Here is a 15,153-nt window from a genome sequence, read left to right as displayed (position 1 = left end):
TGTAATAGATGTACACGCAGAGATGCTGTGAACTCTACTTGTAATAGATGTACATGCACAGAGATGCTGAGAACTGCCACGGTCATGAAGACAAAGAAAGCGCTTCTGTATCAGTGGGAGACTGACAAGTCCGAAGCTGAAGGAAAGCTACCTGACCAGTGCTTTGTGGCTCGCCCACCACGGACTGTGGGCTGTCTACGGATGGGTCAGTACAAGACAACCCCAGACCATTCTGAGGAAAACTAATTAGGTTCTCCTTGTCATGGATTTTGGGAGACTATTTATTTGCCATTTTATTTTTTACATACGGGTGTTTTGCTTGTGTGTATGTCTGTGTTTCATACACAGTACTCACAGACAACAAAGGAGGACTCCGATTTCCCAGGCCTGGAGCCACAGCTTTTTTTGAGGCACTGGAAATGAAGCTGGTCTCTCTGGAGGAGGACCATTTCTACCCCACCTTTTTGTTTTTAAGCTTTTCAATTTTGGAACTGGAATTGGAGCATAATTGAAAGAGAGCACCAATTCCCAGGTCTCATCTTCATCAATGTGGGGATTCATTTGTGGTCTTACATGACAAGGAAGAAGTTGTCCTGTCCTCAGAACCTACAGCCTGTCATGTGCAGTGGGGATACGAATGCCAGGACACACAAAAAACAAACTCCTGTGAGAAAAGGCTGTGGTAGTTCACTCTCGCTGACTTAGGAAACCTAGACAATAAGGAAGGGGATGTGCTTGTGATGTAGCGAAGAAGAGTGGGGACCGGGACGTTGATGGACATGCTTTTACTATCCAAGGGCGTAGTGTGTTCTCATGAGGCTAAAAATGTTTGTATCTAAATGAGTGTACCTAGCCGAGCAGCGGCTTCTCTGTCATCTCGACCCGCAGAAGCTGGGACGCTTGTTTTCTCAATGGCTTCACTGCAGAAGCAAAGCAGAGTCTAGCTTCAGGTGGTGCTGGAGAAGGGTGTGAGCTAAGCAAACCAGCAGATGCCAGTGTCAGTGTGTGTTGGGGGTCAGTTGACCAATTGTGGCTTCTGTTCAATGCTCTATGCATCTGTGTCAGGGTTGGAACTCGAGTAGTTCTGGGTGGAGCATTGTATATTCAAACTGGACTCTGATGACTTCCTTGAGATGTCTTAGGATTGTTATGATCAAAAATATGGCCAAATGTACTGAGGTTAAAATGAATTTCAACTTGTAGCAGAGTCCAGAAAAAGCTTTTATTTATTTATACCTCAACCCCACCCCTGCCGCTTTCCCACAAGACAGGGTTTCTGTGTGTAGGCCTGGTTATCTTGGGACTCATTGTATGGACCAGGCTGGCCTGGAACTCAGAGATCCACCTGTCTCTGCCTCCCAGAGCTGGGATTAAAGGTTTGTGCCACCACCACCCAGCTGAAAGTTTGTCTTTTATGCTCAGCCTTTTCTGTTTTTCTTCCTGTGAGAGAAGATTGACGTATCCTTACCTCTCAACTCAAACGAAGATGAAGAGTTGAGTGTCATAAAGGGTTGGGAAAACCTCAGGGGTGCACAGCACCGCAAGGAGAATGTTCTCCTGGTCCTGTGCTGACTCAGAGGTGGCACTGTCTCAGAAGCTCCGCCATGATTCGTGCCCCTTGCTTTATTTTAGACATTTTTCATATTGTTATCCTCTGGTAAGTTAACTGTACATGTTATTTATGTGTATTATGTGTAATCACCATTGTCTGGTTTTGATTTGTAGGAAGAAAAAAAGAAGTTTGACAAAGAGACGGAAAAGAATTACAGTCTAATCGATAAGCACTTGACGCTGTCAGCCAGGAAGAAGGACTCACACCTGCAGGAGGTATTCTTGACAGGTTCTCGTTGGCTTGCTTTTGAAATTAAAAAATACACAGTGCGCCCCTTTTAAAAATGTGCTTTACCTGTGAGAACTTTTCACCTGAGATTATGTCGGCACAGGAAAAAGCAGATTGTGCAGTGAATTCGGAGGGTTCTGTAAGACGGGGCAGCGATGGAGGTCTTACAGTATGATTACGTGTGGTTCATAAGAGTGGATGTTAGGCTCCAAGGCTAACAGGAGCGATGTTAGTGTTAGAGAGGACACATCACATACAGGGCACAGTGGCGCACGCCTCTAATCCCAGCACTCATGAGGCAGAGGCAGGCACAGCTCTGTGAGTTCACCGCCAGCCTGGTCTACACAGTGGATTCCAGGACAGCCAGGGCTACACAGAAAAATGCTGTCTTGGAAACTTAAAAAAACATAACAAAAAAACCCCAAACAAACAAACCCCACATACTTTCCACTCAGTAGACACAGATAGGCCTGTTCTTGGCTTTCAGGTTGTCTTGATGAATTGACTGTATGTGAACTGTATGAGCTCACACTCTGTTTCATATATGTGAGAACACCATTAGTCTCAGAGAGCCAGGGAGCATCCTGTTGGGAAGTGCATCCTGTTGGAAAGTGGATTTGTTCAACTGCTGTTAATAGACCCAGTTTGCTTTTTCTTCTTTTTCTTTAATCAGTATGTAAGCAGAAAGGAATTGATATCTTACCTCAGCTTCCCAGGTTTTTCTAAATTTTTTGACTTTTCTTCCTCCCTTTCCTAGGCTTGACTAGTAACTTCAGTTATTTATAATAGGCTTTTAAAAGATCTCTTTTACTTTTAAAAAATTATACACACACACACACACACACACACACACACACACACANATATATATATATATATATATATATATGTATATATGTATATATGGGGGAATCTGTACACATCAATGCTGGTGTACGTGGACATATGTACACGTGAGCGCCAGTGCCCACAGAGGCCAGAGGAGTGTCGGGGCCTCTGGACCTGGAGTTACTGTTGGTGTGAACTGCCTGGCCAAGAGTGCTGGGAGCAAGACTTACCTAAGAGCAGCATGCACTCCTTTTTCTGAAGAAATAGCTCTTTATTGTTGAGAGCGCACACACTCACACATCACACAAATATGAAGTATGAAGTATATATGTCATATATACACTCTCCATTTCCCCTCAGCTACTGAAGACATCCATACCTCAATATTCGATACTGAGTGTTTTATACCTTAAACACTCAGCCATCTCTTGAGCGTTCTGTTTTAGCGAACAGAAGTTTTATCAGCAATAATGTGATGTGCCACATAGGATTATGATTTCTCAACAAAAGCATAAAACTGCCTTCTGTCCATTTGCTTGTTCTTAAACACAAACGAACCTGGGCATGATGTTCTACAGAGTATGTATTTGTTGACATATTATCCAGAGGACAGTAGTAGAAAATCAAGCTGGTATGCTTTTCTGACGGACTCCACGAGTGACACATTGTTGTCTGACATCTACAAGTGATATTTCCTTTTGTGTTTATTATACCTTTGATGTTTGGATGATATTTCATAGTTTATAAAGAGAAGATAGCTTTTGTATTGATTCTGCCTCGCTACTGTGCTTGAGGTGTAAGGCTCTGTCCTTGCTGCTGTCAGACGCCATGCGTGTCTACCTGATGCTCCCGTCTGTTGCCTCAGTCTGTGGCACTCTCTGCAGGAAGCCCTGCAGCGGTCATGCCACCAGACCCACCCCAGTCTGTGGCATTCTCTGCAGGAAGCTCTGCAGTGCACGCCTCCATCTGCTCTGCAAGGGCAGCTGCCGATTTTCTGGTCTACTGCTGTCTTCACTCCTCTTCTCCATTATCTCCATTCTCACTTTCAATTACTTCAGAGAGGATTTTTATGCCTCAAACTAATTCCCACCTCCACATCGCTCTAATTAGACATCTTGCTCTCAATGTTTCTCATGTAAAATGCAGGAGGCGTCCTCGGCCCCCACACTCCACCTCCTTCTACCAGCATGTTGCCCCTTCTCATTCCACTTTGAAAGCCCTGGAGATGGTGACTTCAGAAGCCACAGGGCCCAGAACCCCGTGTGCCATGCATTGCACACCTGCCCAGGACCCCACGTGTCATGCACTGCACACCTGCCCAGGACCCCATGTGCCATGCACTGTACACCTGCCCAGGGCCCCGTGTGCCATGCACTGCATACCTGTCCAGGGCCCAGGACCCCTCGTGTCATGCACTGCACACCTGCCCAGGACCCCGTGTGCCATGCACTGCACACCTGCCCAGGACCCCACGTGTCATGCACTGCACACCTGCCCAGGACCCCATGTGCCATGAACTGCACACCTGGCCAGGGCCCCATGTGCCATGCACTGCACACCTGCCCAGGGCCCAGGACCCCACGTGTCATGTATTACACACCCTGCTCAGAGTAAGCCCATTTCTTTCTGGGGCTTGCACCCTTTACCACGGAGACATTCCCTAACTCCAGCCTACTATGTCCTAACTCAGAGCCACGTGTCTGTCTCCTTCAGATAGCTTCTACTCAGGTCACGTGTGTTATGGTAATAATTAATCTCAATTGGGGGTTTCTACCCTACTTTTGATAACTCAGTTCCCAGATGAAAGACACACAGCCTTTATATTTATCATAAGCCTTTAAAGCACCAGAGCGGGGCAGACACTACTCAAGAACCTATGCTATTTATTGTTAAGACTACTTCCCTGCCAGTAACCCTGGGATATGACTTGCCACATCTGCCAGGGCTGCTCTCACTCTGATTGGCCGGCTCTCTTGGTGAGTTCTCATGATCCCTTACCCCACAGCATCTTCATCTCCCCTGTGGTCCTCTCCTCACACCCCAAGCCCCCGGAACCCATCTCTCCTGCCCAGCAGATAAAGGAGCAAGGACTCGGTGAACATCAGGACCTCCTCATCCCGGAGGCAGCCAGGGCCAGTATTTAGCATTACAGTGCATATCAGACCAAGCTCCTTCCAGCCCTCTGCCCACACAACCCCCTCCTCTGGCTCATTGTTCTTACTCCTCCTAGGCAGTGTTACATGGCTCCCTTCCGTGACCGTACGCCCTCTGAAGGCTACAGTTCAGTCCCCTATCCCTTCTGCCTAGAATAGTGCCCGTCAGAGTGAGAACCACAAACGGGATGTGTGCACAGTGAGTTATGGCTTTGACAGTGTCATCAGTCCCAGAGATGACTAAACTGCAAGTCATGAGCTTGAAGAGGCGCTGAAGACGGACGGTGCTTCCAGTTTCGTTTCTGTCTTGCTCTCTCTACTCTTCACAGTCGTACGGACGCCCACTTGAAACAGCTCTCTTTTAAGCATGTACACCTTAAAGGGAGCAGAGACTTATGGAGGAGGAGGTTTGGTTCTGGGTGCTTATTGCCTTTGTGAGCTGTTGTGTGGCCGATCTTCAGTGAATTGACTTTTGCTCAAGAGGTTAATAAAGGTTTCTTCTGAGGATGACGCTGGGCAGGGGCACAGAAAGACATGTAAGCCATTCTCCCCACTTGTTAAGAGGAGAGTAGGGCTGTTGCAGCGTGCCTGGTGTTGGTCACTTTTGTATTTCTCCTCGAAGCTGCTGCTCCTGCCCTGTGGGTCTCAGACACAAGGGCCTTCACCTCCGTCCACCATCCACATTCTTGAGTTCTGGACAGCCTCTGGCTGTATGTGTCCAGAAAACATACTGGCTATGGGAGAAGATTACATTCCTCTTGGTTTTTAATGCTTGTTTCCCCACAGTAGACAAAGGATACTATTTCAGTTTGAATATCACTAAAGAAATAATTTTTTTTAATAGTATTGTGTGAGACTGATCTCCTGTCTTCTGTATGTATAGAACTACAATTGGATTATAATACAGTTATTAATTAATTAACACAGCTTTTGCTTACTGTGTGTGCAACTTCATTTTGTACTGTTATAAAACGCACATGGATGGATAGTTTATAAACAAAACAGATTTAGCTCATAGTTCTGGAGAGCTGAGAGTATGACACTGGCTTCTGCTTGGCTTTGATGGGGTCATCTCTGTGGTCATGTGCTTCATGTGACAGTGTTTGTGTAAGAGATTCAGGGGAGGTGCCAGACTTCTTAACACAGTGTAGTCTTGTGGGGATTCATCCACTTCCATGAGATCTTAATCCCTCCAACAGTAGTGCCTCTATGACAGGTAACCCTGGAGCAAGGCCTTGTTTCTTGAAGATTCCACCACCCCAAGAATGGCGAGTCAGAGGCCAGGCTTTGCAGGGCATATGTAGTCTCTAGCCAAATCATAACATGTCGGGAAAAGTTAGTGCACTGTAGACTTGGGCAGGTACAAGGAGTCGTTCTGTGCTCCTGTGTACAATTAGAATATTGTGGCAAGCTCTCTGTGAGCTAGGGAATCCAGAGAGTGAGTCACAAAGTGGAGGGGTCAGCAGCTCTGGCTGTTCAGGGCATTCAGATGCGAGGTGCCCAGCAGAGTGAGGGCAAGTCATACCGAGGACATATGAGGCATGACTGCGCTATGTGCGTAGTCAGCCCTCAGGAGGGCAAGTCATACCGAGGACACGCGAGGCATGACTCTGTGCTCTGCACGTAGTGATGGCCTCATGGGGGCAAGTCATACCGAGGACACGCGAGGCATGACTCTGCGCTCTGCGTGTAGTCAGGCCTCACGAGGGTAGCGTGAGCCAAGCACTGCTTTCAGCTGTTGACTGTTTAGCATGTGTTTAGCATGGTTTCAGGGTTTGGCATTGGGTTATACTGTTGGTGAATAATGAGACACAAACAGTCATGGTTTTTAGGTAGAAACTCTTACTTTGCTAACTTTACATTTAAACTTTATTTTACTCAATGACTTTTAATTAAGTACCAGACAAATACTAGACTGGTTTTTATAAACTTCTGAAAATGTGTTGGAAAACATTTATCTTCCAGTTTATTTTAGCCATTTGAATATTGCGCGGGCATTGACTTAATGCTTTACTTGGCTGTGTAGCCATTGCCACCAGTCTTCAGACCTTCTTTGTGCCTACCCAAGCAGAAGCCCTGACCTGTGAAGCCGTGACTTCTCCTGGGCTTCCAGTCCTACCGTCCTTGCTTCTGTCATTCTGCTTGTCTGTCTTAGCTCGCTCATGTGTAGGAGTTTCTCTTTTTATGTCTGACGTGCATTGCCTTTCATCTGAGAGCCTAAGAGTCCATCCATGTGTAGCATGCCAGGATCTGCTTCCTTTTCTTTTTAAAGCCACGATCTTGCTGTGTAGTCCGGGCTAGCCCTGGACATGTCCTCCTGCCTTAGCTTCCCAAGTGCTGGCATTATAGCTGTTCATGTTACCCAATATGTTTTGTCCCCTTTTGTTATATTTCATTGTGTGTAGTGTGTGTGCACCTGTGTGTGGCGCGTGCTCGTGTGTGTGTGTGTGTGTGTGTGTGTGTGTGTGTATGCGCTCAGGTGTTATTGATGGGGCTTTTGACTATTCCAGGAAGAAGTGTGTTCCTTAATCTTCAGTCTTTGGGGGTCATCAAGCTCTTCTCTAGAGTTTGGGAAGAATCATTTTAGCCTTTTCTGTATGTCCTTGTAGCAATGGCTCTGTCCTGCTGTGGCAGGAGAATAGCAAAGAGTAAGACATGAGTTGTAACATAAGTTTATAAAAACCCCGCACCACGGCCAGCACCAGGCCGTTGACCTCCAGTTTGATAGTTTCCTTCCATGGGGTCAACTAACAGTGCTTGTTTTAATGCAGGCCGATCTCCAAGTGGAGCAGAACCGGCAGCATTTCTACGAACTCTCACTTGAATATGTGTGCAAGCTCCAGGAAATCCAAGAAAGGAAGAAGTTCGAGTTTGTGGAGCCTGTGAGTAGCAGGACACTCATTGCTGTGGAAACACTAAGGGAGACCTCACAGGTTGTCAAGGGTGGACACAGCTAGGGAAAGTCTAGGGAAGCATCTAAACCATTGGAGGCCCTGTTGGCACAGCCTCCTCCCCACCCCAGTAAGGGGCACAGCCCCCGCTGTACTGTGAGCCCTGTCCCACATGCTACAGGCATGGAGATAGACCTTTATGTGGGTGCTAGGGAATTTGAACTCACAATTTGTTCATAATTTTCTGTACAGGCCACCTACTTACAGTTATTTAATTTCTAGTGACTTCTTTGGAACTACTTTATTTCAGTGGAGTGACAGACAGGGAGGTGGTTGGGTGCTCCGAATGGTGGTGCTCCAGAAGGTGGTACTCCAGATGGTGGTTTTGATGCAGGCCTTCCTTCCTTCTTTCCTTGCATGCACTAACGGCTCCTCTCCTTTGTCGTAGATGCTGTCCTTCTTTCAGGGAATGTTCACTTTCTATCATCAAGGCCATGAGCTTTCCAAAGACTTCAATCACTACAAGATGGAACTACAAATCAACATTCAGAATGTAAGGAAATGAAAGCCTTCTGGTATTTAAAAGATGTTTGGGGTGCAGCTCTTTTTCTACTCTGGTCTCAAAATCTTTTAAGACCAGGCTGGTATACTGAGAAAGTGGGGATGTGTTGCCATCTAGTGGTCAACTTTGGTGTAACACATGGCTCTGTAGCTGATGAGGTTCCAGGAATTTTGCTCTTTGGAGGCCCTTCCTTGGCTCTCTGGGGCAAATTCTTGGGCGTAATCTTGGTTATGTTAACTGAGTTGTTGTGTAACAACCCGCTATCCTGGCCTTCCACCTGGCCTTCCTGACTTTGACCATCAGTCATGGTTTTCATTCCCAGACTGGCTTATGGAATTTCTCCGTCCCTACATTTTGGGCATGCTCTCTGATATATCTGTGTCCACGCTGCCATGTTTTCCTTGCTGTTCTTTGTTCAACCTCATGTTGGAAAATGACGTTTGGGGATTCCTACTACGATTGCTTTAGACTGAGATGGCTCAGTGGGTAAAGTGCTTGGCATGTGACCCTGGGAGTCTGAGTTCAAATCCCAGGACCCATGCAAAGCCAATTGGCAGACTGTGCCCTAATCTCAGGGGAGGAGAAGAGGACTCTCAGGGGCTTAGTTGGCCTGTGAGTGCAACACTAACAACTAGAGACATGCCTCAAGCAAGGTGGGGACTCCCCCCCCCCACACCAACACACACACACACATACACCAACACATATACACACAAACACACACACCAACACATACACACCAACACACCCCAACACATCCCAACACACCCCCAACACACACACATACACAAACACAAACACACACAAACACACACACACACACACACACACACACACACACACACACACACACCCTACATGCTTCATTCATATGTGCACTCAAAAAAGTTAAAGATAGAAAAGTAAAACAAAAAAATAGGTAAGAGTTGGTTTTTCCAGGTCAGACCTCCTTTCTTTTTCTTTTCCTTTTTTTTTTTTTTTTTTTTTTTTTTTTTTTTTTTTTTTTTTTTTTTTTTTGAGACAGGGTTTCTCTGTATAGCCCTGGCTGTCCTGGAACTCANTCTGTATAGCCCTGGCTGTCCTGGAACTCACTTTGTAGACCAGGCTGGCCTTTAGGTGTCCTTGGAGAACAGCTGTGTTAGAAGCCCAGTGGGACAACCTCTCATACAGCACATCTAGAACATGCAAGTGTGGAGGCGGTCTTTGTGCTATCATTTAGACGTTAGGTAGATAGAACTTAAAACAGATGTGCATATCTGTGTGTTCCAGTCCACTTCAACATCGTTCCGAAGGTAGTGGACTTACTTTTTCTGTACGTGTGGTTTATGTGCAGGCCAGAGGTTGCCCACTTCCGTCTCTCTCAGTTCCTCTCTGCCTGCTCTTCTGAGACTCGGTTGCTCATTGAATGCGGCGCTCACTGATTGTATGGGCTGGTTGGTTAGAAAGCTCCAGAGGTCAGTCTCACCCCTCCCACCATCCTTCGATCCCTGCTCCTACAGTGTTACAGACATGGGACTAGACGTTTATGTAGGTGCTAGGGAATTCAAACTCACATCTTTATATTTGCATGACAGTTCGCTGAGCCATTTCTTCAGCCCACTAGAAAGTTTAATGAAATGAGTTATTTTTCAGAGTAACTTGTAGGCTGTATAACAACTTGTGAAGAGAGACTAATTGAGAAGATTATAGACTGATCCCCATTCCCGACTGGTACATAATTATAGAATTAACCTTTTTTTTTTTCTTAGACCAGTGGTTCTCAAATTTACTAATGCTAATACCCAGGTCCTCACATTGTAGTGACCTGAAACCTAAAATTGTTTCCATTGCTATTCCATAACTGTAATTTTGCTACTGTTATGATCAGTATCTGTGTTTTCTGATGGTCTTAAGCAACTCTGTGAAAGGGCCACTTGACCCCCGGAGGGGTGGCCCACAGGCGGAGAATTGCTGTACAAGACTTTATTTGTCAACCTCAGGGCTGACCAGAAGAGAACCCCAGTTAGGCCTGATGTATGTATTATGGGACTAGTGTAAAATGAGAACAGAATCCCACATTAAAAACAATGAAGACTTTCAAGGTGGAGGGTGTTTATACTCAGTGTGGTGTTTCTTGCTTGTCATCCCAGTGGGAGGTGAGGCAGGAGGATCAGGAGTTCAAGGCTATGCAGTGATTTTGAGAGCAGCCCGAGCCACATGCGATGTTCTCTCAGGCCTTCCCTCCCGTTATATCATAGGCCATTAAGCCTGTCCCGAGACCCTGTATCACAGGCCCTGTGTGACAGTACCGCCTCTCAGTTTAGCCCAAACTCTGGGATGACATAGGAACCCAGCATCTCCTGGGGCTCTGGTCAGCGTCCTCACATCCCTTCCTGCTGGACAGACATCCTTTTATACCTGTGGCAAAGAGGGACTCACTCCAGTGGGGCCGAGTCATGTGGAGGCATGAGATATTGGTGAGCAAAACCTGCCGAGAGGAGATGCGTCTACTTAGAATGCCTTGGTAATATGTGGTGAGCTGAGAGCTTGCGCGGCTGACAGCAACACCCGTTCTTTATTGTGAGTAAGAGTGGGAAAGGACTTCTGGAGAGGAAACATTTTTTTTCCTATATATTTTGGAATCCAGAGATATGTATTCATCAGGAATTGCCCCAAATCCTCACAATGGAATGTGCCCCCATTCTAGCTACCTTATAAACACCCTCAGTTTTATTTTGGTCTCTGAGGCTTCTTGGGTGCTGCTCATTCAGAAGTTGTTACTTCATCTTCCTTTTCAGGACTGTGCGGGCATGTGCGTGCGTGCGTGCGTGCGTGCGTGCGTGCGTGCGTGCGTGTGTGTGTGTGTGTGTGTGTGTGTGTTGTGCGTGCCTCCCCCGGCTGCTGCTGTGGAGCATGGGTGTGAGCCCCACGCCCCTGCCTTGCCTCTGCTTTCAGCCACCTTCCCCACTTTAGCCACATGTCATAGGCTCTCCCTCGGAAGGACTGTCATTTACTCCTTTTTTTTTGGATATTCATCTTATTCTCTTGTGATTTTTTTTTTTTTAAGTAAGGACAGATACTGACTATATAAAGCCACACGTTTCAGAAAGAAAACCCTGGTTATATTTTATTTTTTAATATCAGCCACACTGAAATGATATAACTGAATTTTAAGGTTAGATATCTTTATGACATTATAGTTAATTTTGTCAACTGTTTAGAATTTTATTACAGTAAAATAATTAAATTTAAAATGACAATTATACTCAGGAAGAGAGGTAATTTTATTTAAAAATGAAAGCAAGCTATTTCCAGCCCCATCTGGCTATGCCTTTTCTATTGTAAAAATGGCTGGACTTTCCCAAGCTTTGCTTTTTACCCATTTTTCTGTAATCTGGAGTAATAAATAGAAAGCAAGAAAGTAGCAAGGTGGCTTTTAGAAAGAGTGTTTCTTCCCAGAGGAAAGGAAATTGTATCAAAATTAAAGGATAGTTTAGAAAGCTCACTTTGCACTTTTGGGATACCATCCCAGAAGTCCTGGCAGGGGAAGCAGGAGGGGTTTCAGGATTATCAGGAAGTCTCCAGATGATGATACACACAGCTGGGAAGTAGGTAAGAGTGTGGGGTCTCCAGATGATGATGGTACACACAGCTGGGACAGTAGGTAAGAGTGTGGGGTCTCCAGATGATGATGGTACACACAGCTGAGACAGTAGCTAAGAGTGTGGGGTCTCCAGATGATGGTACACACAGCTGAGACAGTAGCTAAGAGTGTGGGGTCTCCAGATGATGATGGTACACACCTCTGAGACAGTAGCTAAGAGTGTGGGTCTCCTGTTTAACTACAGAAGAATAACAATGGCTCGTTTCCCTGTGCTTGTTACTGTGGTAAATGACTTAGTCCGCTGTGAGCAGAAGCTGTCCTGACCTCTGTGACACCGGGGTGCAGGGAGGGCGCTTCCCTCTCAGACCCTCCAGTGCATGCTTGCTCACAGACCTGCTCTGCCATTTCAGATTTCATGCTGGGCTAGAAAATAGGTCCCACCTGGTATATCTGGGATCAATAAGTACAGATTTGGGGAGCACCCTGGTAAGGCTGTCTGCCCCCTCTAAAAACTTGTAGGAAACAAGTTCTTAATGGTAAGCTTGGGATTTGGCATTATTGGCAAATTCCAAGCTTGCCTCTGACTCCATGAGTCTGATGGGTCCAGTGATTCCCATTTGCTGTGTTTTGGGAGTATTAAGGCCTGATCAGTGACTCTCCTGGATCTGCCAGCCCACGCTTTCCTTACTCTCCTCCTCCATATGTATAGAACTCTTGAGAGGATATGAGGTCTTAGTGAGGTCCGCCTGCCCGCCCGCCCGTCCGTCCACCTGCCTGCCTGCCTGCCTATCTGTCTGTCTTGGGACTGTTCTTTTCTGGTTTGTTTACAAGGTGGAATCCTCTCGTGCTGTCCCCTCTGCCTTGCCTTCTTTTGTTCTGAGTGACGTCAAGTCTGAGATGGATAAACCTTACTGATTTAGGGTGGTTGACACTTGGACTCCCCGCTTTGCCCCCCCCCCCCCACCTTCCAAGGCTTATTTGAGGGCGTCTTAGTTTCTGTTCTATTATGATGACCAAGGTAACTTATAGAAGAAAGAGCGTATTTGGGCTCTTAATTGGGTTCCTGAAAGTTGGTGTCTCCGATGGCAGAGCAGAGGTGGCAAGCATAGCAGCTGGAGCTCAGCAGAGCTGAGGGTTTGTATCCTGAACTATAAGCACAAAGCCAAGAGTACAGAGCTCAGAACTGCATCAGGCTTTGTAACCTTAAAGCCCTGGGACACATTTTCTCAGGCAAGGCCACACCTCCTAATCCTCCCCAACACCCGGGTAGTATGCCCCCACCTCCTTTAGGGTGGCTCAGCCTGATCCAGACATTCTGATTAAAGGCATATTAATTCCATCTTGGAGCCCCAGTAGACTCTGGCTGTAAGGCAAGGCTTATCATAGGCTGGTTTTCTTGACAGTGCTCCTAAACAAGAGGTGGGGAGCACGCTCCCATCGGTGTGCTCCCATCGGTGTGCTCCCATCAGTGTGCTCCCGTCTGTGTGCTCCTGGCATCAAAAGACACTAGCCAGCATCTGCCTTATTTTATTTTATTTTACTGAGTATTAAAGCACTGTGGCCCGGCATGGTGGCGCACGCCTTTAATCCCAGCACTCGGGAGGCAGAGGCAGGTGGATTTCTGAGTTCAAGGCCAGCCTGGTCTACAAAGTGAGTTCCAGGACAGCCAGGGCTATACAAAGAAACCCTGTCTCGAAAAACAAAACAAAACAAAACAAAACAAAACAAAACAAAACAAAACAAAAAAAAGGCACTGTCTGGTGTTTTACTGCCTGTCACAGTTTAATTTATTATTTGATTTGCAGTGCTGATTAAACCCACAGTCATCATGTGTGGCAAAGCAAACTGTACAGCCTGAGCTATACCTCTGACCTCAGGCACCATGTGAAGCTATTTGATTCCGTTTATGACCACATTCAGTATTGAGTCTAGCGTCCTTCTGATTAAAGCACGTCTTCCAGTGTCCCTCAAGATTAGAACCGAGAATTGCTAGGTTGTAGGTAGTCTATTAATTGATGTTAGAAACCTGACATTTCTACCCTAACTCATAGTTAACATAAAGAAATATGGCACATTTTACAAATATTCCTGCTCATTCTAGTGCAAAGGCACGAGGAAGTGGGCACCAGGCAGCGCGAGCACTGTGTGAGGCTGTGGGGTTAGAACTGGGGTCTGGAGGTGGCCTGCAGAAAAGAGCTGGAGTGTGAGAGCCACACACTTCACTTGTGCAAACGTGTCGAGTGAATCTGGAAATACATTGATGGTAATAGGAGTTTGACTTCTCAGTAGGAGTGGGTAAACCTGGGGAAAATGGATGGGCTACAGGGAAACCTCAGGAACTGGAATAGAAGTCAACTTATTGGTATGCAGTCACAGGTTTTTATAGTACATCAATAGTGGCTCCATTGTACATGTGTATGCTAACCAGTGAGAGTGTGAGTGTGTATAAAACAGTATGCGTGAGTGAGTGTGTATGTGAGTGCCTGTGTGTGTATGTGTGTGTGTCGCCCAAGTCTGCCTGCACGGAAGTCTGAGATGGAGCAGCAGCTGTGAGCACACTGTACCTGGTTCAGAGTTAGATGCCTCCTTCCATCGAAAGCATCAGGGCTCCCTCAGAGAAACAGAACATTCTGGGTCAGCGACAGGGAGAGTCGATCAGCCTGGGATTCCCCACTAAAGGAGGAGGAGAAACTGCTCAGAGAATTACAGGCATGAGGTCGGCTGGCTAGCTGGACACCTGAAGGACATTGAGGGCAGTAGCATTAAGCAGCCGGAGATCGTGGGTGAAGCCTTTGGTCTACATCTGTTGTACACATTTGTGGAGGAAGTGAGGTTTGGGAGCAATCTCACCAAAATGAATAATGCCAGTGTGAAATCAGTGGAAGAAGACACAAACATGGGAGAGGCCACAGATGGGGACAAGAAGGGGAACCAGACCTCTTTATAGTCGTGTGTGTGTGTGTGTGTGTGTGTGTGTGTGTGTGTGAGTGTATGAATGAGTGTATGTATTTATTTGTTAGACAGGGTTTCTCTGTGTAGCATTGTGTGTGTGTGTGTACTTGTACATGTATTTATATTAAATAGTAAATAAATAAATACATAAACAAACAAACGAATGAATGAATGAATGCAAATGAGTAGCCCCTGTATCTTTGTGTAGCCCTGGATATCCTGGAACTTTCTCTGTAGACCAGGCTGGCCTCAAACTAAGAGATCTGAACTGCTGGGATTAAAGGTATCCACCACCTAGCCTTGCCCCGTATTTTCCTAAAGGGCATAAAAAAGTCCCCCCCCCC

General features: G+C 46.3%; 1 protein-coding gene across 1 annotated transcript in view; it reads left to right on the top strand.

Annotated features, from left to right (window-relative positions):
• Window positions 1-15,153, top strand: part of Arhgap10 (Rho GTPase activating protein 10) — a 259,759-nt gene that overhangs the window by 91,573 nt on the left and 153,033 nt on the right. The window contains exons 5-7 of the mRNA XM_021220813.2: window positions 1,726-1,827; window positions 7,593-7,703; window positions 8,161-8,265. Coding sequence (XP_021076472.1) covers window positions 1,726-1,827; window positions 7,593-7,703; window positions 8,161-8,265 — 318 coding nt within the window. The remainder of the gene's footprint in view (window positions 1-1,725; window positions 1,828-7,592; window positions 7,704-8,160; window positions 8,266-15,153) is intronic.

Source organism: Mus pahari, chromosome 20, assembly GCF_900095145.1.
Source record: "Mus pahari chromosome 20, PAHARI_EIJ_v1.1, whole genome shotgun sequence".
NCBI lineage: Eukaryota > Metazoa > Chordata > Mammalia > Rodentia > Muridae > Mus > Mus pahari.
The sequence above is the reverse complement of the archived record's forward strand: the minus strand, read 5'-3'. Positions and strand labels throughout refer to the sequence as shown.